General features: G+C 40.9%; 1 protein-coding gene across 11 annotated transcripts in view; it reads right to left on the reverse strand.

The window, feature by feature from the left end:
- The window catches only part of trip12 (thyroid hormone receptor interactor 12), a 218,931-nt gene that overhangs the window by 102,996 nt on the left and 88,428 nt on the right, over positions 1-27,507 (reverse strand). For all 11 annotated transcript variants that reach the window (XM_043702805.1, XM_043702803.1, XM_043702807.1 and 8 more), the window contains 9 exons: positions 26,473-26,578; positions 23,215-23,348; positions 14,763-14,846; positions 10,860-10,955; positions 9,641-9,792; positions 7,690-7,725; positions 7,505-7,600; positions 2,930-3,022; positions 512-673 (listed from right to left, as the gene is read on the reverse strand). In XM_043702805.1, coding sequence (XP_043558740.1) covers positions 512-673; positions 2,930-3,022; positions 7,505-7,600; positions 7,690-7,725; positions 9,641-9,792; positions 10,860-10,955; positions 14,763-14,846; positions 23,215-23,348; positions 26,473-26,578 — 959 coding nt within the window. The remainder of the gene's footprint in view (positions 1-511; positions 674-2,929; positions 3,023-7,504; positions 7,601-7,689; positions 7,726-9,640; positions 9,793-10,859; positions 10,956-14,762; positions 14,847-23,214; positions 23,349-26,472; positions 26,579-27,507) is intronic.

Raw genomic sequence — 27,507 nt, forward strand, 5'->3', positions numbered from 1 at the left:
AAACAATAACAGTAATTTTGCAGACTCAAACCAAGTTGACCAATCAGGAATGTGCAGCAAAGAGCAAATGAAATTTTTGATATGGTGATCAGAATTCTCTAACTCATGCTGTTTTAAACAAAACATAAATCCATTGTAACGTAAATTTTGGGGTAGAGGGTTAATTGAGCTGCCTTCCCATTATAAACTTGTCACATTCAGCTAGTCTTCCTGAAGACAACATTATATCATTGCAGAGTGTGGCTCTAGTTTTCTGGCAGCAGAAGTTAAAATAGTCAATAAAGGTCCTTAATCTAAAGTACACCGGAAGGGTTAGGCTGATGTGGTACTAGTTGCGGCAGGTTCACTACAGAAGCAACAAAGTCAAAGCCAAACAATAAATACAGCTATTTGAACTCTACCATAACCCATGTTCTAGACATTCACATTTTCACACTTCAATATAAATTGTGAAAAATATTCAGAACTAACAGATATGACCAGACATCAATGCAAAATTTGCCTTCAGTACCTGATGGGTCAGCCTCTGAGTTAACAAGGGCAAAGAATCAGCAACAAAGTGAAATTCATCAGGAGTAATACTTTGGCAGCAATTTGCTGCTATTGCCAGGGCATTTCGCTGGGCATTGATGCTGAAGAACTCCAGGTAGAGCAAGCAGTCAGCCAATCCTCCCTTAAAAAGTTAAGGAAAGAAATTATTAGCATCACATTGGAGGAGAAAAGGGAAGATTATAAGCAAGGCCTATAAATACATGCAATCATTTTTATCAAGATAATTTTCTATACAAATATCCAAAATAAAATTCAAACCTTTGTTTCTTGAATAACGTTTAAAAGGTTAAAAGCAACAACTTTGCAAAGTATAAGATTGAACCTTTTGAAGTAAAGAAAGCAGTAGATAACACTAGATTCAGCACAGCCACATGTGTTATTTCAAAATCTACACCCTCAGATTATCTGTGTCAAAAAGTGTGGCACTGGAAAAGCATAGCAAATCAGGCAACATCCAGGGAAGAGACGTTTTGGGCGCAAGTCCTTTAGCCCTAAGGACTTATGCCCGAAATGTTGATTATCCTGTTTCTCTGATGCTGCCTGACCTGTGCTTTCCCAGCATCACATTTTTCAACTGATCTCCAGCAGTCCTCACTTTCTCCCACCCTCTATTATCTGCCTCATTGCACTGTTCAGTGCAATCTAATCAATGCAAAATTCCTTTGCCGTTTATTTTCCAACCTTGGTTTTCCCTACCTTCCATTTCTAACTTTGCTTCTTGCCCTTTTGAATCCATGCTCATGATCGCATTTCCCTGCCAAACATTGCTAAAATTTCCACAACACCAGAAAATGCCTACACCACAATATTGGTTTCAGTCTTGTTGAAATGTAACCTGATCAAGCTTGGGTTGGGTCCAAGCTTCAAAAGAATTGATCCAGATTTCCCAGAATACTGAAGCCTTCCCTCCTACACGAGCTCTCCAGGCACACATTCACCTGTGCTATCTTCTAGCCCTGTGGCACTGCAAAGAGATCCAGAAAAGGCTCAGCATTTTTGCTCTCTTCATTTGAAGTTTCCTTTAACTACTCAGTATACTTTATAAGGCACTGCAACTAAAAAAACCCAAAAGTATATATAAGGAGAGAAGATAAAAGAAAGTCCTGGCTATGATTCATAACTCAGATAGCCATTAAGTAGGAGAATACTTCTGTCAATGAAGGAGAGGATTCCATATGGGATTCCTGAAGAAGGGCTTATGCCCGAAACGTCGATTCTCCTGTTCCCTGGATGCTGCCTGACCTGCTGCGCTTTTCCAGCAACACATTTCCAGCAGAGGATTCCATATTCCTACTTTAGAACCTTAGAGACAAAAAACTGCAGATGCTGGAATCCAAGGTAGACAGGCAGGAGGCTGGAAGAACACAGCAAGCCAGTCCTGAAGAACGGTTACACCCGACATGTTGACTTCTCCACCTGCTGATGCTGCCTGGCTCGCTGCATTGTTCCAGCCTCTTGCTTGTCGTCTTTACAGTCTGATCTACCTGTACTGCTACCTTAAGGAACTTCTTCAATTTATCATCATAGCTGAAGATTTTCAAACCTGGAATGAGTCAGCGAGACTTGCAGGCATACTAACTATTTGGTACAAATCCTATGTGGCTTGGTGTGCCCTGCTCATAGGTGTGACATTAACACACACATACATAGGACTTGAAGTTTTGGATGTGCAAAGGATACTGTCAAATTAGATTTTCAGAAGAGTTTTCTTTCTGAGGGGCACAAGTGGAGGATTTCATGCAAGTTAGCAAAGATGCAAAGGCTTTAGAGAGGGTATCGAAAGAAAAACCACAAGATCCAAGGGGGGCTTCAGTTTTGTCAAGAGATTGAGGAAAATAATTTGGACTCTCATACTGGAGCAAGAAGGTTGAGGAGAAATTTGAGAGATTCAAAAACAAAGGGGTTGGCACAGAAGAGATAGAAGAACCTGTTACAACTCACTGAAGAATCAAAATCCAATGGATTAAATTTAAGTTATGGACAACAGCAATGTGAAATGAGGAAAGCTCTTTGTAAAAAGAGCAAGTATTTAGCATCTGGAATGCACTGCCAAAACATAACAGAGGAAGACTACATCATGGCATTCACGAGAGCTGGATTATCTGAAAAGGAAAGAACGTACAGGTGGAGTAAATTAGATGGAACTAAGTGAATTGTTCCTTCAGAGACCCTGCCTAAAAAAAACAGACTGGCTGGCCGCCTCCTGTGCTAGAATCATTGTAACCAGTTGGACAGGTGAAGCTGGTCGCTTACATTTGTATCCTGAGCTGCACTACAACAATCATAGGATAAAGGAGATGGCTAACATTTGAATTTTCAAGGACTGGAAACATTATTCTTCATCCCCAAACTGATAGAAATCTAAGGTCATACTTACAGCTTGTAAAATGGCTTTGCTATGCCTCCGTGATAACATTTCCAGAGCAGTCAAAGCTTGCTCAGCCACGTCGATGCACTGAATGACTTGTAGCTAGAAACAAAAGTGGAATTAACATGTATACAAAAAGGTCAATACCGTAGACATTAGTTCTAAACCCAAAGTACAAAATTAGGGTAAGGGATACAACCACATTTGTATGTGTCTTTTAAAAAAAAAATCACTCCCCACAACCACTACAAACATACAAACCAAACACAGGAGGTTCCCAGAGTTAAAAATGTTTTCCACACCAGAGTATGTTTGCAAGTCCATTTGTACACAAGTTAGAATACAACACTGTACTGCATAAAATACCCAAAGCTAAGTACAAGTTAACATTCACATGTTGGATTCTTAAAATTGACAGTAATATGGGATCTCATTTGTGAACATGAACGCTTATAAATCAGACACTCAAGTTGGGTCTCTTGTAAATCATACGACCAAGAACATTAGTCAAATATTTATACACTGATCCCAGCACATGTTCTTCAATTTTTTTTATTGCAAGCTGCAAACTTAAATGAGGACTTTACTGTAGTATAAGTACATTCCTCTTCGCTTAAAATATTAGACACCCATCCAGAGTTTCAGAAAATTGTACTCGAATAAAATAGGACTTCGACTGCAATTATGGAAGGAGACACCGTCTATATCAGCGATTAAGGTCAATAATGGGGAAAAATTGAAGGTGATGGTTGGGTAACCAATGGAGATTTGACATCAGGGCTTCATCTTTAAAAACCAGTTAGTTCAGTCAAAGATAAAACTTCAAGTTTTCAAATAACATATATAACCACATCTATAAAAAAAACTGGATCTTTCCACTAACACAGTGGATAATTCTGAAATATATTAGACAGCTGGGAACTAAAAGCAGTCAATCGAAAGTTAAATAGAGCAATTATACCATACGCTGATGTGCTAAATTTTCAAAACTTCCTCAAATGTTAATAACTAAATACAACAGGCATTTATGCTGCATATTTATAGCATCCTAGGGGACTTCAATGGAATTGATTCCTGAAGAAGGGCCTGTGCCCGAAACGTCGAATCTCCTGTTCCCTGGATGCTGCCTGACCTGCTGTGCTGTTCCAGCAGACCTCACTTTCTCCCCGACTTCAATGGAATGTTGAGTATTCCACGCTGAGCATTAAGGGAGATTTTAAGACAGGCGATTAAGTCACCGAGAAGACAATTTTTTTTGGGGGGTGTGGGGGAAGACGGTAATGAAAGTTTACAAAGCAGAGCAATCTGTGAGGAGACACAGTAGCCAATGGGCAGCTGAACAAAGTCAAAGTCACCCAGTATAGGTGGTATAAGCTTGCTCATAGACAGTACTATTTTAGAAGTGAAGACGACAATAACCTTGGTTTTCGTTAAGAGAAAGGTCAGGTAATTAATAATCATTATTAGGTATGACAATGTCTAACCTCACATGGGAAAACTATTACAGTGATGAGGGCTCAAATGTTAGACCATAAGATAGGAGAAGTAGGCCACTCAGCCCAACATCTGCTCCAAAATGAAATCCTGGCTGATCTGATAATCTTTAACTCTGCTTTTTTCTGAGTTTTGCCCATAACCCTTCATTCCCATACTGATTAAAAAATCTGTACTCCACAGATTTACTATATTGAGGGAAGGCATTCCTCATCTGTCTTAAATATACAACCCCTTATTCAGAGTTTATGCCCTTGGGTTCTATTGGGCCCTCGCAAGGGAAACAACATTTCCACATCTACCCTGTAAAGTCTCCTAAGAATCTTGAATGTTTCAAGAAGGTCATCTCTCAATGTTCTGTATTCCAACAAGTACAAGCCCAATCTACTCCTCATATGACAGCTCCTGTTCCTCCTCCACTCTGTCCTGCTGCCTCCAGCAACCCCTGAACAAGCACACCAAGATTGCGGTGTTCCTCTGAGCTTCCTAATGTCCTGCCATTCAGTGAGTGCTCCCTTGTTCCTTCTTCTGAAGTGCACCAATGCATACTCATCAGGGTTAAATTCTATCTGCCATGATGCACCCAACCAAATAATCCATCTATATCCTCCTGCAACCTTCCTTCTCACTGACAAATAACCCAGCTAATCCTCATGTTAACCTCAAACTTGATCATCCTCACATTCCCACATTCTCAGCTGTGTACACACACACACACGTAACACAAAGCCTATCACCCGGTCTCCTACCACATGCCAATTTATACTGGACCCCATGTGTTTGAACTTCTAGATTATTCCCCCTATTTGATCTTGACAATGATTTTGCTGAAATCCATATAAACTACATCAACTGCACTACCCTTATCAACACCACCCGGAAAATTTCAATCAAATTTGTTATGACTAACCTCCCTCTGACAAAGCCATGACAACTATTCCTGATCAAATTTTGAGTGGCAATTAATGGTCTTCTTCAGAGTTTGCTCTAATAGTTTTCCTACCACTGATGTGAGACTCAGCAGTCTGTAATTTGCAGACTTATCTCTGCCACCCTTCTTCAAAACGTGGATCATATTAGGTGTCAAGTTAATCAAGCAACAGCCTGATAGTCATACACTGAATTATACCTTGCACACAATATCCAGACACCATCATCTCTAGGACAGAACAGACCCAGAGGTGGTGTCTTAGTTATGTACATAGTGAAGACCGAACTGTCCAAGGAATTCTCAACATTGACCCCGGACACCACAATATCTTACTGCATCAGGTCAAATATGGGGTCAAATATGGGCAACAAAACCTCCTGCTAATTCCCATGTATCAATCGCCCTCAGGTAATTGAATCAATGTTAAAATAATATGGAGAAAGTATGGCAACAGCACAGAATGTACTTTGGGTGGGGGACTTCAATATCCAGCAATACTACTGTGAAATCGTTTTAGTTCATATTATTGCCAGAAACCAGCCAGATAGTTCAGAAATTGAGTGTTAGACTCTCATTTCTGATTCTTGCTCTTGTCTAAACCTGTTGGGAAGTGGAATTCCTACAGTGTGGAAACAGGCCCTTCAGGCCAGTGAATCCACACCAACCCTCCGAAAAGCAATGCACCCAGACCCACTCCGCTAACACTCTACATTTCCCCCTGACTAGCTACACATCCCTGAACACTATGGGCAATTTAGCATGGCCAATCCACCCTAACCTGCACATCTTTGTCTGTGGGAGGAAACCGGAACACCCAGAGGAAACCCAGACAGACATGGGGAGAATGTGCCAACTCCACACAGTTGCCAGAAGATGGAATTGAACCTGGGTCTCTGGTACTGTGAGGTAGCAGTGCTAACCACCGAGCCGAAGGATTTCCTTTGGCAAGGTTGAAACATTTCTGGAGATCCGAAATGTTGAGTGGAAACAAATGTCAGCTGAAGGTTACTTCAGAGCTCTACCTTTTTGGAAGTGGGGAGGACAGAGTAGCTTAAATGTCCAACACTCTGCCTGAGCAGAAACAGAATCCATGCAATCAGTTTTCGCAGAGTCGAAGAGAAAGAGCAAGTATTTCAATACAGATGCCACAGCTGTCTTAATAACTATGCTCAGCACTGTGAAGGGAATAAAGAACTACATAATTTTGTTTAAATAAGTGCTGTTTAAACACATTTTCACAACTTATGCTTCCTGTTGAGAATCAGATATTCACTTTTAGTATGAACTACAAACATAAATAAAACCAGCATGTATCCATATTATGCTTTTAACATCACAAAAGTCCCCAGTGACATCTCACAGAAGCACTTTCAAATAAAGATTTCACACCAAGCCACAAAATGTGAAACTTGGGCAGATGATCAAAAGTTCATTTAGAGGTGGGAGAGAAAGCACGCTTTCAGGGGCTTCATAGTTTGGGCCCTTGTATCTAAAAGCAAAATGATTAAAGTCATCAAGAGTTTAGAATTAGAGCATGGATATCTGAAGGCTGTGGTCGTGCAGATTAGAGTTAAGGAGGGGAAAGGCCTTGGAGGGATCTGAAAATCTAAGCATTGTTCAATGAAGAGCAGATATAGATCCGCAAACACAATGGATCAATTTAACAGTTTTGCTGGCCTCAGATTTATGCAGAGGAGCAGGAGACTATCTGGAAAAACATTAGCATTACAAAGATTAGGGACAACAAAATATATAGGTGAAGTTGTTAACAATAGACAAGTTAAGACAATGCCAGTACAGCAAAGTAATGGAATGATAACAAGGTCTCATTGACAGCTGAAATGTACTTGAAAATTCATCTTATAGTAGCTGTGACATCAGGTTTGCAAAGAAACTGATGTAGTCTCAAAGGTGGCAGCTGCAAGGACTGAAAGCAACAGCCAATTGGAGGCAAGTTCAGATTAGGGTCATCCAGTACTACATGGGTGGACAAGCAGTCTGCAACTTGGAGGTTGTGGAAATGTTGAGGGGGAAGACGGTGCAGAGATAGAGCTGAGTGTTAACAATGTACATTCGGAATTTGAATGCATTTTTACAGTGAGGTCCAGGTAAGTGACTGTCAGTGAATTCAAAGTTTGCCACGTTCAAAGTATTCTCACCTTTTCCAGGAAGACTGGAATGGCATCAACCACCACAGCCGACGACCTAGGTAGAGCTTCCATCATGTAAGTCAAAGCTCTGCAAGCATGGTTCATCTGTCATATTAGAAATAAACAGAACAATTCAGTAAATTACAACCTCCTCAAGATACATTTTAAAGAGTACTTCAGTAGGAAATACTTACAATGTCAAAGTTGTGCTCCATCTGTAACAAAGTTATCTATAAAGTAATAAGGAAACTCATTAATGAAAACAGTTGATGTGCATATTGCAATAGTCAAGAACAGAGATTAGAAATTCTATTGTACATATTTTGAAACAGGTCAAGGCAATTAGTTGTCAAACAAGGTTAACAGTCACATTTCTGTCCAAATGTAATAATTAAAATCAGAAAAAATCAAGCAAATCATTGTCAGTTGCATAATACAACATAACCTCTACCTTTACATTCTACATCTTAATCATGTTTGACACAAAGCATAATTCTATTGGATGATTTCACCGAGAATTGTGAAGCCAGTCCTTTCTATTCTTAAACACGAATATGAAATCAACATGGTGGCTGGTTAGGAAATTACTTTGGAATGGTTACAATTATTTAGTCTTCAAAACATATCTAACATCAAAATGTGAATTTAACTAAAAAAATCCTTATGAAGTTTCAACTGGGTTTGTTAATATAACAAACAATTTAGGTTGGAAGATTCAGGTGATAGCAGTTATTTGATGTCTGGATACATAAAATTTCTGTTGTGCTCTCGAGACACAGCGGTAGTGTCGCTACCTCTGAGCCAAGAGGCCCCAGTTCAAGTCCCTCCTGCTCCAGAGGTGCATTACAGTACATGAACAGATTGATGATAAAATATGGGGGCAGCCAAAGTTTTAGATTAGATTGCCTACAGTGTGGAAACAGGCCATTCGTCCCAATAAGTCCACACCGACCCTCCAAAGAGAACCCACCCAATCCTATTTCCCTCTGTACCTAACACTGTGGACAATTTAGCACAGCCAATTCACCTGACCTGCACATCTTTGGACTGTGGGAGAAAACCGGAGCACCCAGAGGAAACCCACAAAGACACGGGGAGAATGTGCAAAACTCCACACAGACAGTCCCCCGAGGCTAGAAGCGAACCTGGGATCCTGGTGTTGTGAGGCAGCAGTGCTAACCACTGAGCCACCATGCCACCCCCAGTTAATGGACTCTGTGCATAGTGTTTGTGTATTACTTTCTGTTTAACCAAACTCGTTCCAATCTATTAACGGGGACACCATTTATACTGTTGTACATGTGGACTAAACCCTTCGGTCACAGATGGAACTGAAATTCCAGTTTTGTATTTTTGAAAAGTATAATTTCATTTGCCACTTTATGATAGAACTATAACTTGTATCTATGCAAACTTTCAAGTAACTTCAAAAAATTTCAGTTAATAAAGAAGCTTGGTCAGAGTATGAATATGAATTTCATTATCAGTTATAAACTAATAGACAATTTTGTACGCATAATGCTTTGGTTTGAAACTAAAGTTAATCCACCCAAACTTTTCATTGCAGATTCTGTCTTTTCATGTTGACTCTTCTTTACAATATTATTCTTTTTCCACATTGTGAGGCTACCCATATTTGTTGCAAAGACTATCCTTATTTTTCCAGCAACTTACCAAAATGTATTTCGTTATGAGGCTAAGTTGCTGAAATTAGCATTAATGTACCAGACTTAAAACAGCAAGAATGTCAATTTTATTCACTACGTATTCATTCAAGGGTTAAGATTTAGGAACAAGAGTAATTCACACCTTACACTCAATGCTTTCATGACACACATAATACCAATTGTGTACTTGCTCTGTACAGAAAAGTAAATCAGGCTGTAACTTCTTTCAGTACGTTCAGCATACAATTTTAGCTTTTCTAGCTATTCTTAAGTGGTCAGTACTATCCTAGGGTTTAACCATGTCCACTGAAACAGATGCTTTACATTCTGAAAGCAAAGTTTATGCTTCAATATACTGAATTCAAAATACCATAACAAGCTACCATCTTTGAACTTTTGATTAGAATTGTACTTCTACACTGGGTCATTGACATCAGCTTCCATATACAAAAATGATTGAGTATTTTGTAACTCCTACCAAAGCTGGAACAACACTCTTCACTGGAAATCCTCCCAGGGTTTCTTCATTCCCCATCACCAACAACTGGCACATCTCGATAACTGCTTGTAGTTGTTGACTTTCATCTCCAGTAGCTTGTAGACCTTGTAGGAGCTGTTGTGCCTTTGAACCTGAGAAAATTGTATGGTGGAATTAGAAATTCTCTTTTCTAGTTTCAAATATTACTTTTAACTCTACTTTGTCTCAAAGGAACACTTTCAGTCTGACAACTACGTCATTATGCAGACTAGTGAAGACTTGAGCATGCTGACAAACAATTAAAATCCTATATTAAACTGAATGCTTGTTGCAATAACTTTGGAGAAAAGTGCAATAATGATTACTAAATATGGCTCAGGAAAGATAGGAATGAAAAGAAAGGAGAGGCAATGTTAGTTAAAGAGAATATTGCACTACTGAAGGGAGCAAGGATTCTCTGAAGGTCATAAACAGAATCTATTAGATCTAAGAAACAATAACGGGACTATTACATGGTAGCACATTCTATCATTCAGTAACTAGTGGGAAAGAGACAGGGCAAATGTGCAAGCAAGTTATTACATGTAGAAACTATAGAATAATGAGGTGGAGTGAATGGGAAGCTTTAATTATTCCAACATAATAGTGCAACAAAGAGAGGCGAACAAGTTTATGAAATGCATTCTGGAGAATTTCCACCTGGCTAACATGGAACTGGGAACAAGATGGCTCAAGTGAATTCAGAGTCAACTTGGGAACATGGTTGCTCAATCAAAGTTTAGTTTGCTATCGAAAGTGACATGAACAAAATGAAGCAAAACATTTAACTGGAAGAAAGTTAATTTCAGGGGGAAAAGAACCAAACTGATCCAGGTATAAACAAGCAAACCAAATGAACTATGGGCTTCCTTTACAAAGGAAGTTGTTCCAGCACTACCACAATATATTGCAACAAGAGGGGGAAAATCAAGTCAACCAAAACATCAGGACAATCTGGGCAAAAGAGAGCACGATGACACCAAGCTCGATGATTAACCATGATCATATTGAGTGGCAGAACAGGCTCAAGGGGTTGAATGGCCTACTCTGGCTCCTGTCTTCCATGTTTTATACAATTATAGTTTTCAGACATTTTATCAAAGTTGCAGGGCAGCCAACCAAGGACATGGAGAGGAACTAGCAGAGTTGTTCCTAATAGTTCATTTCCAGCATTACTCACTCGCTCCACTTCCAATTGTTCGATGAAATAGCTGGGACATTCGTGGTCCAAGGGGGCCAAAAAGATGGGGTGGAAGGCCACGTGCCTCTAGTAGAGCTGAAATAAGATAAACACGTGATTAAGTACTGATAAAGCATGAGCGAATATTAGCAATTGGAATTAAACACTTTTCTGCAATTTGAGCGATTTTGATCTCTGTTGTGCACAGTTCAATTCATATTTCAATCAAACAAGGATATATCAGAGGCTAAACCTTGGTCATACATGCTCCCGAGGAGTTTCCAACCACATTGCTGGACTAACACTAAGACTGGCTGCGGCGTCCTTCAAAACACCTGCATCTGATGTATTGTTGCTCATCTATTGATGAAATCCTCATTCTTTCCTTTGTTACCTGTAGACTTGGCTATGCCAAAGCAGTACTAGCTGGCCCACTGCAGAGGTGGTAACGTAGAGCTAATGTCATTGGGCTAGTACTCCATAATCGGAGTCTGATGTCCTGGGGATTAGGGCTAAATTTTGTTTTATTCATTTGTGGGACTTGGGCGTTGCTGGCCAGCATTGATAGCCCATCCCTACGTGTCCTTGAGAAGGTGGTGGTGAGCTGTCTTCTTGAATCGCTGCAGTCCACTTGCTGTGGGTGAACCCAAAATGCCAGTAGGGAGGGAATTCCAGGATTTTGACCCAACAAGTTTGAGGCCATGGCACTATATTTCCAAGTCAGAGTGGTGAGTGGCTTAGAGGGGAACTTGCAGGGGGTGGTGTTCCCAAGTCCCTGCTGCCCTTGTCCTTCCAGATGGAAGTGGTTGTGGGTTTGGAAGGTGCAGTATGAGGATCTTTGGTGAATTTTTACAGCGCATCTTGTAGGTTGCTTTGTCCTGGATGGCATCAAGCTTCGAGCGTTGTGGGAGCTGCACCCATCCAAACAAGCAGGGAGCATTCCATCACACTCCTGATTTGTGCCTCGTAGATGGTGGATTGACTTTGGGGTGCCAGGTGGTGAGTTACTCACCGCAGTATCCCTCGTCTCTGACCTGCTCTTATAGCCACTGCTTATGTGGCGAGTCCAATTGAGTTTCTGGTCAATGGTAACCCAAAGGATGTTGGCAGATTAGATTCCCTACAGTGTGGAAACAGGCCCTTTGGCCCAACAAGTGCACACCTACCCTCCGAAGAGTAACCCACCCAGACCCAATCCCCTAACTAATGCACCTAACAATATGGGCAATTTAACATGGTCAATTCACCTAACCTGCACATCTTTGGACTGTGGGAGGAAATCGGAGCACCCTGAGGAAACTCATGCAGACACGGGGAGAATGTGCAAACTCCACACAGACAGTTGCCAGAGGTGGGAATTGAACCCGGGTCCCTGGCGCCATGAGGCAGCAGTGCTAACCACTGAGCCACTGTGCCGCAGTAAGACGATTGAATGTCAAGTGGCAGTAGTTAGATTGTCTTTTATTGGTGATGGTAATTGTCTGGCACGTGTGGCGCAGATATTACTTGTCACTTGTCAACCAAGTAACTTAAGTGATATTATCCAGATCCCACCATGGCAAATGAAATTTGAATTCAATAAATTAATCCGAAATTAAAAACTACATCTAATGGAGACCATGAAACCACAGTGGATTGTCTAACAACTCACCTGATTCACTGGTGCCCTTTAGGGAAAAGATACCTACCATCCTTACCTAGTCTGGCCTAAATGTGATTCTAGACCCACAGTGATGGAGTTCATATTTATTCACATCACTGGGCAACGAGGGATGAGCACTAAATGCTGGTTGAGCTACAACACCGTCATCCCATGAACTAATACAGGAAGAACAGAGGATATCCAAACCTCAGCTGCCTCTGTCCTAACTTTCACAAACCTTCCCCCCTCTTCTTATTCATCTACAGTGGCTCCTAAGTAAGCATACACTATCATCAATTCTCACACTTGCTTCCAAATTCTTCAATGCGCTCAACCTTCCCTCTAAGCTCCAAGATATTCACATCTCCAATGCAGGCCTCAAACAACCCAGATTTTAGATCACTCTCCCAATCTAGCCATGCTCTCAGCTGCAAAGCTCTGGAACTCTCAACTTCTGAAGACACTGTTCAGCTGGATGTAGGTTTGCTCACTGGGCTGGAAGGTTCATTTTCACATGTTTTGTCACCATACTGGGGTAACATCAGTGAGCCTCTGGAGAACCTCAACCTGAGCTTCAAATCTTCTCAAAACTCACCGACACTGTTTAGTCTTCATCTATAAAAATAACTGTTCAAATTAAATCTGTTGTCATCTGATGCGTTGTCTTTATCAGCACACTGTCCTCCAAGAATAGGCTTACTCTTTAAACAGCTTGTTGTGCAGAAACTGGATGCCACATTTTCTATGTTATAGGTGATGACACTACAAGAGTTCATTACTGGCTGTAAAGCATTGCAATTTCCAGTGTTTTAACAAAGTGCAATATGAAAGTATCTCATTCTGTTTTGCTGCAGCTTGATGTTAATTTTTTTTTCCATGAAACATCTTGGGATGACTTAATGCATTCAAAAAGGTACCAGTACAATTGTGTTTTTGCAGTAATCCAGCAATAAACATACTTTTTTTTATCAAGTGAGCAAAAATAACTTTCACCCTGAGAAACCAATACCACAGACATGGCAACAACATCCTACAAAGGCAATGTTATTGACATTAATTTAAATGTTTCAAATTGGGATGGAGGGAGAATCAGACAAGAGCACAAGAAAGAATGAAACATGCAGATACAGCAAGAAAAAACAGAGTACATTACCTATGAATAACACAACATCAAACATGCACAATACAGGCTTATTGCAAGCAAATAATAGTAACCTTATCACAATGATTTCAGAAGTTCTATCATGTAATACAACTTGTTGCCAATGAAAGCTTTAGGTTCAAGATCAAATTTAAAGCACCCTATGCATTTTCCAAATTGATTACAGCAAGAAACCAAAACCATTATGTAGCACCTTTCACTCTCGCCAGTTATCCACAACACAGAGGTACAAATTAAGTGGTTTTGAAGTGCAGCTACTGCTATAAATGTGAAGTAGTATGGCTAAAGATTACAACACCAGGTTATAGTCCAACAGGTTCATTTGGAAGTACAAGCTTTCAGAGCACTGCAGGACCATACGACAATAATTTAATGTAAAAAGATAAAAGTGTCATACAACTGATGCGATGTATTGAACAAACTAAATTGCTTTTAAGTCTTTATTCACTTAGAATGGGTTGCAGGTTTCCATTCATTAATATGTAAACCCCAGAACTTCTTTCAAGTCACATTCCCAGGATAACCGAAGGTATCATAAACAAACAGCTAACATCTCAGCTCAGACAATGCATTAAAAAGGTGTGGGGTTAGACTCTGTCTGTATCCCAACCTTGAGTCATCTGACAAGGAGCAGCGCGCCGAAAGCTTCAAACAAACACGTTTGTCTATAACCTAGTGTTGTGCGACTGACAAAAAAAAATTAGGGATCATTAAAAACTTAACCTGCAATGTCAGTTTAATGTCCAGGTGGCACTGCAAGTGGCGACTTTAAAACCAAATTGTTGAGATTTTGCAACTATTCTGTTAAAATTCAGGAACTTACTGAATCAGTGGACATTTATAAAATATTAGAATCCAAATGAGCTGGTTCATATTATGTAATTTTACTTTCCTTCCATACTTAATACCCACCAACTGTAAAACAGCATCATAACAGTATCTGCACCTCAAAACCAACTCACCAAATTGTCAAATTCTTTACAACAATCAAAGAGGAATGGAGTTAACTTTCTGTGCGAGATAACACACAGCTGACTTTCAGGGATCTTAGATTATGGGGAGAGGGCCACTTCACAAATTTGATTTAGTATTTTCTTACCTTGTAGGCGGCCCATTTCAGAATCATCTGACTCGCTCTCTCCAGAAGTTGGCATTCCAACAGCTCCAGCAACAGAACTAGAAGCTGAGGTAAACAAAGCAATAAATTGCATTAAAATGCATTCAGTGTAACAAAATTAAGTTACTGTAGACTACAGAAGTAATCTTTAAAGCCTCCAAAAACCCTTTCAAAAGGATCAACTTACAGATGTAGATAGTGATTAGCACTGGCACCTCTCAGTGCAAGGGACCCGGGTTCAATTCCAGCCTTGGCTGACTGTCTGCAAGAAGTTTACACATTCTTCCCATGCCTGTATGGATTTCCTCCCACAGTCCAAAGATATGGGATATAAGTGGATAGACCATGCTAAATTGCCCCAAAATGTCCAGGGATATGCAGGTTAGGTGGATTAGCCATAGGACATGTAGGCAGCATCTAAGGAGCAGCTGCCTGAACTGCTGTGCTCTTCCAGCACCACTAATCCAGAATCTGGTTTCCAGCACCTGCAGTCATTGTTTTTACCTCATAGGACATGTAGGGTTATGGGGACAGGTGTAATGTTCAAAGATTAAATGGGACTCTCTGGGCATTAACATAATAGTAGAGTTAGACTGCAAAGCTGAACATTCTGGAAGTGGATGGGGGCGACATTGTCTCACAGGTAGCACACAGGAATGTGGATGACTATCCATTGTGTCTAAATGAAGTGTGAATTATAGTCATTTGCTGCTACTCCCCCTACCATTGTCAATTTAAATCTCTTCCATTCAGAAATACTTTCTGGCCATCCCCTAAAACTAGGTATGGCACACCTTCGTTGTCTTGGAGAATCATGGAGTCATGAAATCATCTGCATAACAATTCCCCAGGATCAGGGCATTAACATTATTTCAGAGGATGATCGCATCATACCATTGTCGCTGGGGTAACATGTGACTGAGGGGGACCAGGGTTGTCTTGAGTGGCATGTGACAGTGGGAGAGTAGCCAGAGTATCTGGGAGCATGACCAACAGACCTGTACAAAGGGGATGCGTTTTCTTTGCTCAGGGCCTCACTTTGACTCTACTTCACACACCTGCAAAGCGGGTCAAAGGGGGTCACCGAGCTTGTACAGGCTTTAATAAACTTTAACTGTTTGCAGAAGTCGGTGTGTGGGAATTGCATCTATTGTGTGAAACCTTGGAAAAACAGGTTAACACAGGGTGGGGCAGATCTAACTAGTGGTCTTTTAAGGGTCAGTGTAGCCCCGATGGACAAAATGGCGTATGGGGATTCTATTCTGCTTTAAATCAACGTGTCCTGAAATGTTATCACACACCTTTGGAGCAGGTAGGACTTGAACCCAAGCCTCGTGGCCCAGAGACAGGGGCACTACCACAGTGCAAGAATCCTCAGGGATCAACTGATATGCAGAGAATCAAATGTGAATGGCTAATGTTGAGTGGTTGCTGTTTTGAAATGAAAGCAGCATACTAACAACAGTTCAATTAAATGATCTATTGAATAAATGTAATTTTCTCAGGCGACCTTTAGGCAACACCAAAGCATTTTAACATAAAAATAAAAGTGCAGAGGTTGGAATTCTGGCAAAAACAAACTGAAATTGGAGAAACTCAACAGGTTTGGCAGCATCTGAACAGCTTTGAAGCATCACTGGACTCGAAACATGCATTCTGCTTCTCTCTCTACAGATACTGCCAGACCTGCCGAGTTTTTCCAAAGCATTTCAGAACTGTTGAATTTTCCCAAAAAAGAGTTATCAAATTCATCCCACATTTGAGATGAGCTGATGACACTTGATGCACTAAAAACATCCCATTTTTCAATAATGAAGCCAGATAAAACATCAAGCAGGGCAGCATTATAGTTCCCCACTCATGAATGCCTTGGATGCTGCTTTGCGAAGTAACAAAGAGGATTGATGAGGGCAAGTGGTAGATATGATCGATATGGACTTCAGTAAGGCATTCGACAAGGTTGCCCATGGGAGACTGATTAGCAAGGTTAGATCTCATGGAATATAGGGAGAACTAGCCATTTGGATACAGAACTGGCTGGAAAAGGTGGAAGACAGAGGGTGGTGGTGGAGGGTTGCTTTTCAGATTGGAGGCCTGTGACCAGTGGAGTGCCACAAAGATCAGTGCTGGGTCCTCTACTTTGTCATTTATATAATGATTTGGATGCAAGCATAAGGGATACAGTTAGTAAGTTTGCAGATGACACCAAAGTTGTAGATGTAGTGGACAGCAAAGATTACCTCAGACGGGCCAGTGGCTTGAGAAGTGGCAGACGGAGTTTAATTTAGATAAATGCGAGGTGCTGCATTTTGGGAAAACAAATCTTAGCAGGACACTTAATGGTAAGGTCCTAGGGAACGTTGCTAAACGGAGAGACTTTAGAGAGCAGGTTGGAATATTGCATGCAATTCTGGTCTCCTTCCTATCGGAAAGATGTTGTGAAACTTGAAAGGGCTCAGAAAAGATTTACAAGGATGTTGGATTATTGCTAGAAGGAGAGATTGGATAGGTTGGGGCTGTTTTCCCTGGAGCATTGGAGGCTGAAGGGTGACCTTATAGAGGTTTACAAAATTATGAGGGGCATGGATAGGATAAATAGACATGATCTTTGCCCTGGAGTGGTGGAGTCCAGAACTAGAGGGCATAGATTTAGGGTGAGAGGGGAAAGATATAAAAGAGACCTAAGGGGCAACGTTTTCATGCAGAGGATGGTACGTGTATGGAATGAGCTGCCAGAGGTGGTGGAGGAGGTTGGTACAACTGCAATATTTAAAAGGCATTTGGATGGGTATAGCCCGGGTGCTGGCAGGTGGGATTAGATTGGGTTGGGATAGCTGGTCGGCATGGACAGGTTGGATCGAGGGGCCTGTTTCCATGCTATACATCTCTATGACTCTAAGGACACTTTAGTGTTTTGGACGAAAACAGGGAGTTACGTGAACCTAAAACACCAAGTGTAATGTCCATCTCAGTTCAGACAGTTCAGGAAGTGACATAGTCCCAACAGAAAGTAAATTGCTAAGGTATACTTGGAGAGTACGTTTGTACAGTTTTTAAAAGTACAGTGGTTTAAATAAAGGCAGGGACCTTTGATTATAAAAGTAGTGATTCAAACGAGGGAAGGTCCCTATCTTAATTGTCTAAGAAAGAGTAACTAGCTTAATCTAAAGATAAGTCATGACAGAAGACCTCAGACCCATAACGTACTCTTGTTGTGCAATGTGGGAAAATGGAGTATTGTGCACAGTTTTGGGCCCTGTATCTCAGGATGGATGCACTGGCCTTTGAGTGTGTTCAGAGGAGGTACACGAAAATGGCCCCAGGAATGAAAAGCTTAGCACGATGAACGTTTGAGGACTCTGGGTTGATACTCAATGGAGTTTAGAAGGATGAGGGGGGATCTAATTGAAACATACAGAATACTGAATGGCCTGGACAGAGTGGATGTTGGGAAGTTACTTCCATTGGAAGGAGCAACTAGTACCCAAAGGCACAGCCTTACAGTAAAGGGAAAGACCCTTTAGAATGGAGATAAGGTGAAACTTCTTCAGCCAGAGTCTGATGAATCTATGGAATTCATTGCCACAGAAGGTTGTGGGGGCCAGGTCATTGAGTATATTTAAGACCGAGATAGATAGGTTCTTGAGTATCAAGGTAATAATCAAGGGCTATAGGGAGAAAGTGGGAGAATGGAGTTGAGAAACCCATCAGCCATGATTGAATGGTAGAGCAGACTTGATGGCACCTGAATGGCCTAATTCCTCCTCCTGTGTATAATGGTCTTATTAGGGATGTTTCCAGTTATGGACGACACCAAAATTAGTGGCATAGTAGAGACAGTGAAGGAGGTTTTCCCAAGATTACAAAAGAATTTTGATCAAATAAGTCAATGGGCTGAAAAATGGCAGATGGAGTTCAATCTGGATATATAAGAGGCATTGCATTTTGGTACAACAAGGATAGGGCTCATACAATTAATGGTAGGGCCTTGGGTAATTTTGTAGAAGAACGATATCGGGGTGTGCGTACGTATTTCTTCAAAGTTTGCGTCACATGCTAGCCTTCATTGCTCAGTCCTTTGTGCTGGGAAGTCATGTTGAGGCTGTACAGGACACTGTCTTCTGGAACACTGTCCAGTTCCAGTTGCCCAGTTATTGAAGGATATTATCAAGCTGGAAAGGATTTAGAAGAGATTTACCAGGATGTTGGTGGGGATAGAACGTTTGAGTTATAAAGAAAGGCTGGATAGGCTGGGGTTTTCTTCACTGGAGCATAGGAGATTGAGAAGCAACTGGATAGTGTTAATGGCTATTGACTTTTCCCTAGGAAAGACGATTTCAAGACTCGGGGGGCACATTTTAAAGTGAGAGGAGAGAGAGATTTTTAAAAAAAGACATGGGGGCTTTTTTTTTTAAACACAGATGATTAGTGTGTGGAATGAACTTTGAGGAAGCGGTGAATGTGGGAACAATTACATTTAAAAGACATTTGGATAAGTACATGAATATGACCAATTTGGAGGGATATGGGCCAGGAGCAGGCAGGTGGGACTACTTTAGTTAGGAAATAGGCTCAGCATCAGACTAGTTGGACTGAAGTCTGTTTCTGTGTTGTACGATTCTACAAGAGTCAGGAAGGAAGTCAAGGAGCCCTTGGTGGCCATTCCCTTCTTAAACAGATATACCACTTTGGATACTGGGGACATGGCCTCTCAGGGGAAAGCAGCATTAGCCAAGTCATGGTATCACAGCTGGCTCTGCTGCAGAGAAGGGGAGGAAATGAGTGTCAGGGCTACAGTGACAGTCAATAGTAAGGGGCACAGACTCTACTTCTGTGGTTACAGATGAGGGGCCAGGATAACATGTTGCCTGCCTGGTGCCAGGGTCAGAGAGGTCACTTTAAGTGGGAGAGCAAACAGCCAAATGATCATGGTACAAATGGATGTAGATTTGAAAGTAGTATATAGGAATTTAGGAGATACATTAAGCACCTCAAATGTAGTAATGTCAAGATTACTCCCAATGCCATGTGCTAGTGAGAGCAGGAATAAGCAGATAGCTCAGATTAATGCATGGCAATCGAAATGGTTTATTCGAGAGGGGTTTAGATTCTTGGGGCATTGGGAGTGTTTCTGGGGAAGGTGGGACCTGTACAGGCTAATGGGTTGCATCTGGGCAGAGCTGGGACAAAACAGCCTCATGGGGGTTTTGTGAGTTCCACTGGTGAGGTTTCTAAACTAGAAACTGGAGTTGGGAACCAGAGCGTTGGCTTAGAGGAGTCAGATTCAGATTCAGATCAGGAAACGGGAGATAGTGATGGAGTCAGCAACTCCAAAAGACAAATGAAGTGAGGATTTACCAAGTGTCCAAAGGAAACTGACAGGGCTGAGCTATTCATACTTCAATGCAAACCGTATTACCAACAAGGCAGATGAACTAAGGGCACAGATATAGAAATGGCATATTGCTGCCATGTGTCTAAGGTAAACCTGGTTAAAGTAGGAGCAAAATTGGCAGCTTAAATTCCCTGGATATACAGAAAAAATTTCAGGCAGAATAGAATGGCTGACAATAAAAAAGTGTAACAGTATTGGTTAAAGAATCAATTATAGTTTGAGAAGGGATGATATACTAAATGGGTGAACAAATGAGGCTTAATGCATTGACCTTGGAAATATAAAAAGGGACAGTCACACCACTAGAAGTACGTTACAGACATGCCAAACAGTGAGACGTTCAAAGGAAATATCAAACAATTACAGGCCAGTTAATCTTACTTTGATTGGTAAATTGTTAAAATCAATCCTGGGAGATCAGATAAATTGCCGCTTAGAAAGGATATGGGCTGGGTGCTGGCAGGTGGGACTAGATTGGGTTGGGATATCTGATCGGCATGGACAGGTTGGACCGAAGGGTATGCTTCCATGCTGTATGACTCTAGTCAGGAATAGTCAGCATGGCTTTAATGGAAGGTCATGTCTTACAAATTTGATTGAATTCTTTGACAAAGTGACAGGAAGGATCAAGGGGAATAGTGCAGTGGATATTAGTGAGACATTTGACAAGATCCCACGTGATGGACTGGTCAAAAACGTAAAAGCCTATGGGATACAAGGTAATGTGTTGAAATGAACCCAAAGTTGGCTTAGTGACAGGAAACAATGGGTCATGGCCAATGGCTGTCTTTGCGAATGGAAAGCTCTTTCAAGTGGGGCTCCACAGGGCTTGGTGTTGGGGTCCCTGCTCTTTGTTTTATACATTAATGGCTTGGATTTGGACATGGGGGGGTGGGGAAGAGAAGAGAGAGAAATTGGGAAAATTGCAGAAAACACAATAATTGGCCGTGTAGTGGATTATGTAGAGGATAGCTGTAAGCTCCAAAATGATACAGATAAGTTAGTGAAGTAGTCAGGGAAGTGGCTGATGGACTTCAACTGTGATAAAAGTGTGAGGCAATGCATTCAGGGAGGTCAAACAGTAAAGGGAATACACAATAAATAGGAATATACTGAGGGGGGGTAGGTGAAGTGGGAGATCTAGCCGTGCAAGTGCACGTCACTAAAACAGGTAGGCGAGGTTGTAAAGGTAGTACAGGTAGGTAAGGTTGTAAAGGCGGCACGTGGAATACTCTCCTTCACTGGCAGGGACATAGAATACAGAAGTAGGGATATGATGATGCCACAACTGCAATAGTGCACATAGTTCTGGTCACTACATTACATCATTGCTCTGTAAAGAGCGCATAGAAGATTTAGTAGAAATTGGAGATTGATGCTGTTTTCCTCAGAACAGAGAAGACGGAGTGGTGACTTGATTTGAGATATACAAAATTACGAGGGATAGAGACAGAGTAGACAAGAGTAGCAGAGTTCAATAAACAGGGCTCATAGATACAGGGGCTAAGTGGCAGGGGGAATGGAGGGGACGTGAAGAAAGATGTTTTTATGCAGTCAGTGGAGGTGCCTGGACCCTAAAAAGAACTGTGATCTGTACCACTAATGCCATAAGCTGCAGGGCTATGGACCATGTGCAGAAAAATGAGATTAGAAAGGGCATCTGGGTGTGTTTTGGTCAGCATGGACATCATTAGCTGAATGATCTCCTTCCATATATTACACAAAACATGGAGATTCAGAATTGAAGGTGATTTAGTGGTTTGGATCAGAAATTGGCTAGTTCAACGAAGACAGAGGGTGGTGGTTGATGGGAAATGTTCGTCATGGAGCTCAGTTACCAACGGTGTGCCGCAAGGATCTGTATTGGGGCCATTGCTTTTTGCCATCTTTATAAATGATCTGGACATGGGTGTAGAAGGATGGTTTAGTAAATTTGCAGATGGCACGAAAGTAGGCAGAATTGTGGACACTGCCGAAGGATGTTATGGGTTACAGAGGGACATAGAAAAGATGGAGAGCTGGGCTGAGAAGTGGCAAATGGAGTTTAATGCGGAAAAGTGTGAAGTAGTTCACTTCGGAAGAAGTAATAGGAATGTAGAGTACTGGGCTAATGGTAAAATTCTTGGCAGTGTAGGTGAACAAAGATCTCAGTGTCCAGGTGCATAAATCCCTGAAAGTTGGCACCCAGGTTGATATGGTTGTTAAGGCAGCATATGGTCAGTTGGCTTTTATTGGTAGGGGATTGAGTTTCAGAGCCACGAGGTCATGCTTCAGCTGCACAAGACACTGATAAGGCTGCACCTGGAGTATTGTGTACAGTTCTGTTCACCACATTATAGGAAGGATGTGGAAGCTTTGGAAACGGTTCAGAGGAGATTTACTAGGATGTTGCCTGGTATGGAGGGAAGGTCTTACAAGGAAAAGCTGAGAGAACCGAGGTTGTTTTTGTTGGAGAGAAGATTAAGAGGTGACTTAATCAAGATGTATAAGATAATCAGTTTTAGATAGGGTGGACAGTGAGAGTCTTTTTCCTCGGATAGTGAAGGGTAACACGAGGGGACATAGCTTTATATTGAGGGGTGAAGGGTTTAGGACGATATCAGAGCTAGTTTCTTTACTCAGAGTAGGGGCGCGGAACAGCCTGCCTGCAACAGTAGTAGACTTGCTGATGTTAAGTGTATTGGTCATACACATGGACAATAATGGAATGGTGTAGGTTACATGGGCATCAGATTAATTTCATAGGTCGGCGCAGCATGGAGGGCTGAAGGACCTGTACTGCGCTGTACTACGTTTTATGTCCTATGTTTTAGATATTACTGAAGCATTGCAACACAAGAATAGGAGTAGGCCATTCAGTCTCTCCAGCTTGTTCCACCTTTCAATAAAATGATGGCTGATCTATGGCCAAACTCCATTGGTTTTAGACTATTTCGTAATCTTACACTAACCATTTTTGCCACATTGTATTCTGAGAAATGTTATATATCACTTCACTTTCAAGTCACCAGACCTGGATATAGTGGATTGTTTTTCTACCTGATGCTCCTTGAGGTACATCTTCTGTGCGTGAAGACGAATTTGCTCCATCCTGGTTGTTGTCAGGATCTGCCATCTTCTCCTGTCGGCGAGCCTCAGATGCTCCTCTTTTGCCCAGGCCAGAGCCTCGCCGACTATTTCCGGGAGTGGTTATATGAAAAAAAAACAATTATTTCCACGATCTATGTGATATAAAGCAATTGCAATTCGAAATATTTAACAATGCTACACATTCACCTATTTTCCAGGAAGGGTGATAAACAGCTGGATTTACATATCTAAGTTTAGTGATAGTACAATGCAAGGTGGGAATCAAGCTGTAAGAACACAGAGGCTGCAAAGAGATATAGGTGAGTTAACTAAGTAGGAAACAAGGTGGAGGTGGGAATATATTGTGAAGTGCAAAGTTATTCTTTCTGCTTTCAGAATAGAACAACTTTTTTTTTGTTAAAGTAGTTTGAGCGTTCTAAATGTTAATGTACAAAGAACACTGACATGCAAGAACAGTAAGCAAGGACAAGGCAATGGCATGTTGACATTTATTTCAAAGGGGTTGGACGAGAATAACAAGTCTTGCTGCAGTTATACAACCTTTGATGAGACACCCGATGCATTGTACACAATTTTTGTCTCCATATTCATTGGAAGTGTTACATGAAACTTCATTAGATTTCTTCCTGCAGAGGGTAATCCTACCACTTTTTTTAAATTCACTAATGCACTGTGGGCACTGGTAGATGGCACAGCATTCATTGCCCATCCCCAGTTGCTCTTGAACACAACAGAATGCTTTACCGGTCTTTTCACAGGGCAGTTATGAGTCAATCACATTTTTTTGGGCCCAGCCATTTGTAGGCCAGACCAGCTAAGGACAACAGTTCCTCCTCTGAAGAAACATTAGTGAACCATAATCGGATTTTTCTGACAAATCAACAAAGCTTTATGGTCATCATTGGATTTTAATTCCAGATTTTTGTTCAATTCAAATTCTACCATCTGCCATTGTGCAATGTGAGCCCAGAACGTTACCCTAGGATTACCAGCACAGTGATAATACCATAAGGCCATTTCCTCCCCTTAAATTATGAATGAGCAGTTCAGTAACTTGGACCTTTGCTACTTAGGACTTTGGTGGAATTCAGGGTGATCACATGCAAACATGCAAAGTTGAGAGGGGGCTTGGCAACTTCAATTGGAATTTCTACTCCTCCTGAAGTAACACCATTGCTAAATATCACCAAATTTATCTTGCTTTTGCAACAGTTTGATTAGCCCTGTATCCAATTGCATCATTTTAGTCTACATTTCAAGTCAAAAATGCTATACCTGCATACAGGTGTTAACAGTTTAGACCCTCCAGAGATCCTACACAGTTCAACACCAACAGATATACCAACTGAAACCTAAGACTAAAGCAAGGCGTAATTATAATGTTGCTACAAAACCCGAATCTTATCAAAGCACTTAATCAGGGACGAATGGTTGTTAGGAAGTAAAAACAAAAAACTGTGGATGATGGAAACCAAACATAAAAGCAAAGTGTTAGAGAAACTCAGCAGCATCTATCGAGAAAAATACCAGTAATTGGCAAATAGTTAGGAAAATGTTTTCCTTCACAACTGAAGCTATAACTCTCAGACTTCAAGAAAAATAGCATTTAACTCAAATAACGTTGAACACAAATACACTTCTTTTCCACTCAAGTTAAGTTCCCACTTAAATTTTTATATTCTACAAGCTGCATGACCACTTTTTCAAAAAAAATTAGCATTTATATTTCTAGATTCATTCTTTGAACAGCTTATTTACTCCAAACATTTTTTTTGGAAGAATGACTAGAAATCCTGAATTTAAATAACTACCATGGCAACAGAAGATGCTAAGTGATTGCCAATGTTGTTTGGGCCTCTGCTAGTTATTTACAAAAATAATTCAATGATACTTTGCAACAAGTCATTCTAAATCAGTTCTAGCATTCTCCTTTAACATTAATACAAAACAATGGTCAGTTAGTGGCCCTGTATTTTCATGTAGTATACAGAAAGATTTGTTTTAGTCTTAGCTCCTGCTAATCTGCTGTATCATCATTTTGGAGCAGTTTCCATAGCTATTGCCTGATCAACCCTCACGGATGACCTTCTAGCTTATAGCCTCTGCCCACCCTAACCCAGCTTTCTTGCTAATTCTTGTTTCATCAGCATCCCCACTCGCCTCTCCTGAGCCTTCACAGCAATTGCAGACTGAGATATGCACAGGTAGAGGTCAGTTCAACTTGCAAGAGGTAAGTTCTCCTAGCGGATTCTGGATCAACGTTTCAAAGGGGAAGTCATCTCCTGGTAACAGATCCTGACAAGGAGACAATGCTATCACTCATACATGGAGTATATTGAGACACTAGGCTGGGAAAGGACTCACTGCGGTAAAACCAGGGAAGCATCAACCTGTACTATTCAGCCTGTTTACACGCTGCATCTGGAAGTTTCACCCAATGGGCTTTAAAACCCTGGCAGGGTGTGGATGAAGAAATTTCTGATCCAAAAAAATGGAATTGATCATGAATTCACTTGAAGAGAACTTACCTCTTGCAAGTTGAAGTTGCTCTTCCTGCCACTTGTCACTCATCTGTACAAGTCACAGTGAGGATACAAGAGGGGGAGGTGGGAGAGAACACTGGCAGCAAAAGGATGGGTTAAGAAACAAGGGAGGTCACAAGTCCAAGGATCAGCAAGAGGATTAATCAGAAAGTGACAAGAGTTTTAAGCCAAAAGGGGTGGCGAGAGGCTCTACAGCAATCAAGAGGGTTAATCAGTGAGTGGTGAGTAAAATGGACTGCAAACAATAAAACCAGTTTATATTTGTTAGGTTTTAAGATCGATTGGTTTTAATTTGATAATATGGGAATTTAATGTGCCAAAATAAAACAACTTTCCAACTTAAGGATACAACTATTTGACAGCAGAGAACATAACTAGTGCTGAAAAAGACATTTTGTCAAAGCTTTCAGTCTTGTGCTCATCAGGACAATTCATAAGGGTTTGTGTGTGAAGAGGAAGGTCCTTCAGAATCGAGCTACAGTTTTTACATTGGTTAAAGACTGAGTGAATCAGACTTGTTAAAACTAAAGTTTCAGCTGCCTTTCTGAAATTTGCAACTTTCTGCATACCTAAGGCATAAACATAAAAGACCATTTAAGGTCATGCAAGCTGCCATGTGCTTGCACTACAGTTCCATACACATGTTGAATTCTAGAAGGATTACCTGGTACTAGCACACGAGCCCGTGGTCTTTTGCCGTGTGCTCCGCCTCAAACTGGGGAGCTCTGCTGGTGGGGATTCACTGCGCTTCTTAGTGGACCTTCTTAAGCCTTTAAAAAGTTCAACAGTAGAAATCAGTGAAAATGTACATCAGGGAGAAATACCTGTGCCGTTCTAATAACATAAAAGCTTTTACAATGGCATGTTGGCAGAGAGTTTGCTAATATACACTAAAGACTTTCAAAGTAAAATTTCTATCAACTTGCATTGCAATTTATCCTGTGCTGCCCTTAAAGTTCAAACTAATTAGCTTAATTTTACAGCAAGGTTCAATAAAATGGCCATTGGACAGTTAAAATGAACAAAAGGATGTGTGAGTGTTTATGAATTGGTATGGTTGCATAATATCCAAAACACCAAGTTTAGAATATTCATTGTTCACCCCGCCATCCCCCACCTCCAAGTCTTAACACCAAAATAATGCTTCATTTCTTATCATACAGGGATAAGAAAATCCTCCTTGTGAAGTCCCTATAATTAGTCAGTCATTGTTGCTTCTTCAGAAATGAACCATCTCTTTTCAGTTTAAAAAATTAACTTTATTAATAAGGTCATCATAACTAAAATTATCCTTTTAAAGCAGCTTTCCTTCCAGTAGACTCCAAGGGTCATATTACCTTTACTTGCCAAAATTATTCTTTGAAGAATGTTGTATTTATCATAATACTGCTCATACCAGGGTATAGTTCAGCATTTCAGGGAGTTAAAACATGCAAGCTTCTTTAAACTATTTTGAAATTAAGTTCATTTAAACAAACAAAAATTGAACTCAGTTATTGATGCAGCATTTCATTTTAATAAAGACACACGAGGATAAAATCCAGATTAATTACCTATGCTAAGGACGTGCAAGAACATAGACCAAAGGTCATAAACTTGACACTAGTTGAATATACAGTAAAATTAGGTGCTCAACAAGGGACAGACTTCAAATCCTTTTCTTGCTTGGGGAAGCTGTAGGGTCAGCAATAATTGTCAG

The sequence above is a fragment of the Chiloscyllium plagiosum genome, chromosome 13 (assembly GCF_004010195.1).
Source record: "Chiloscyllium plagiosum isolate BGI_BamShark_2017 chromosome 13, ASM401019v2, whole genome shotgun sequence".
In the NCBI taxonomy this organism is placed as follows: Eukaryota; Metazoa; Chordata; class Chondrichthyes; order Orectolobiformes; family Hemiscylliidae; genus Chiloscyllium; species Chiloscyllium plagiosum.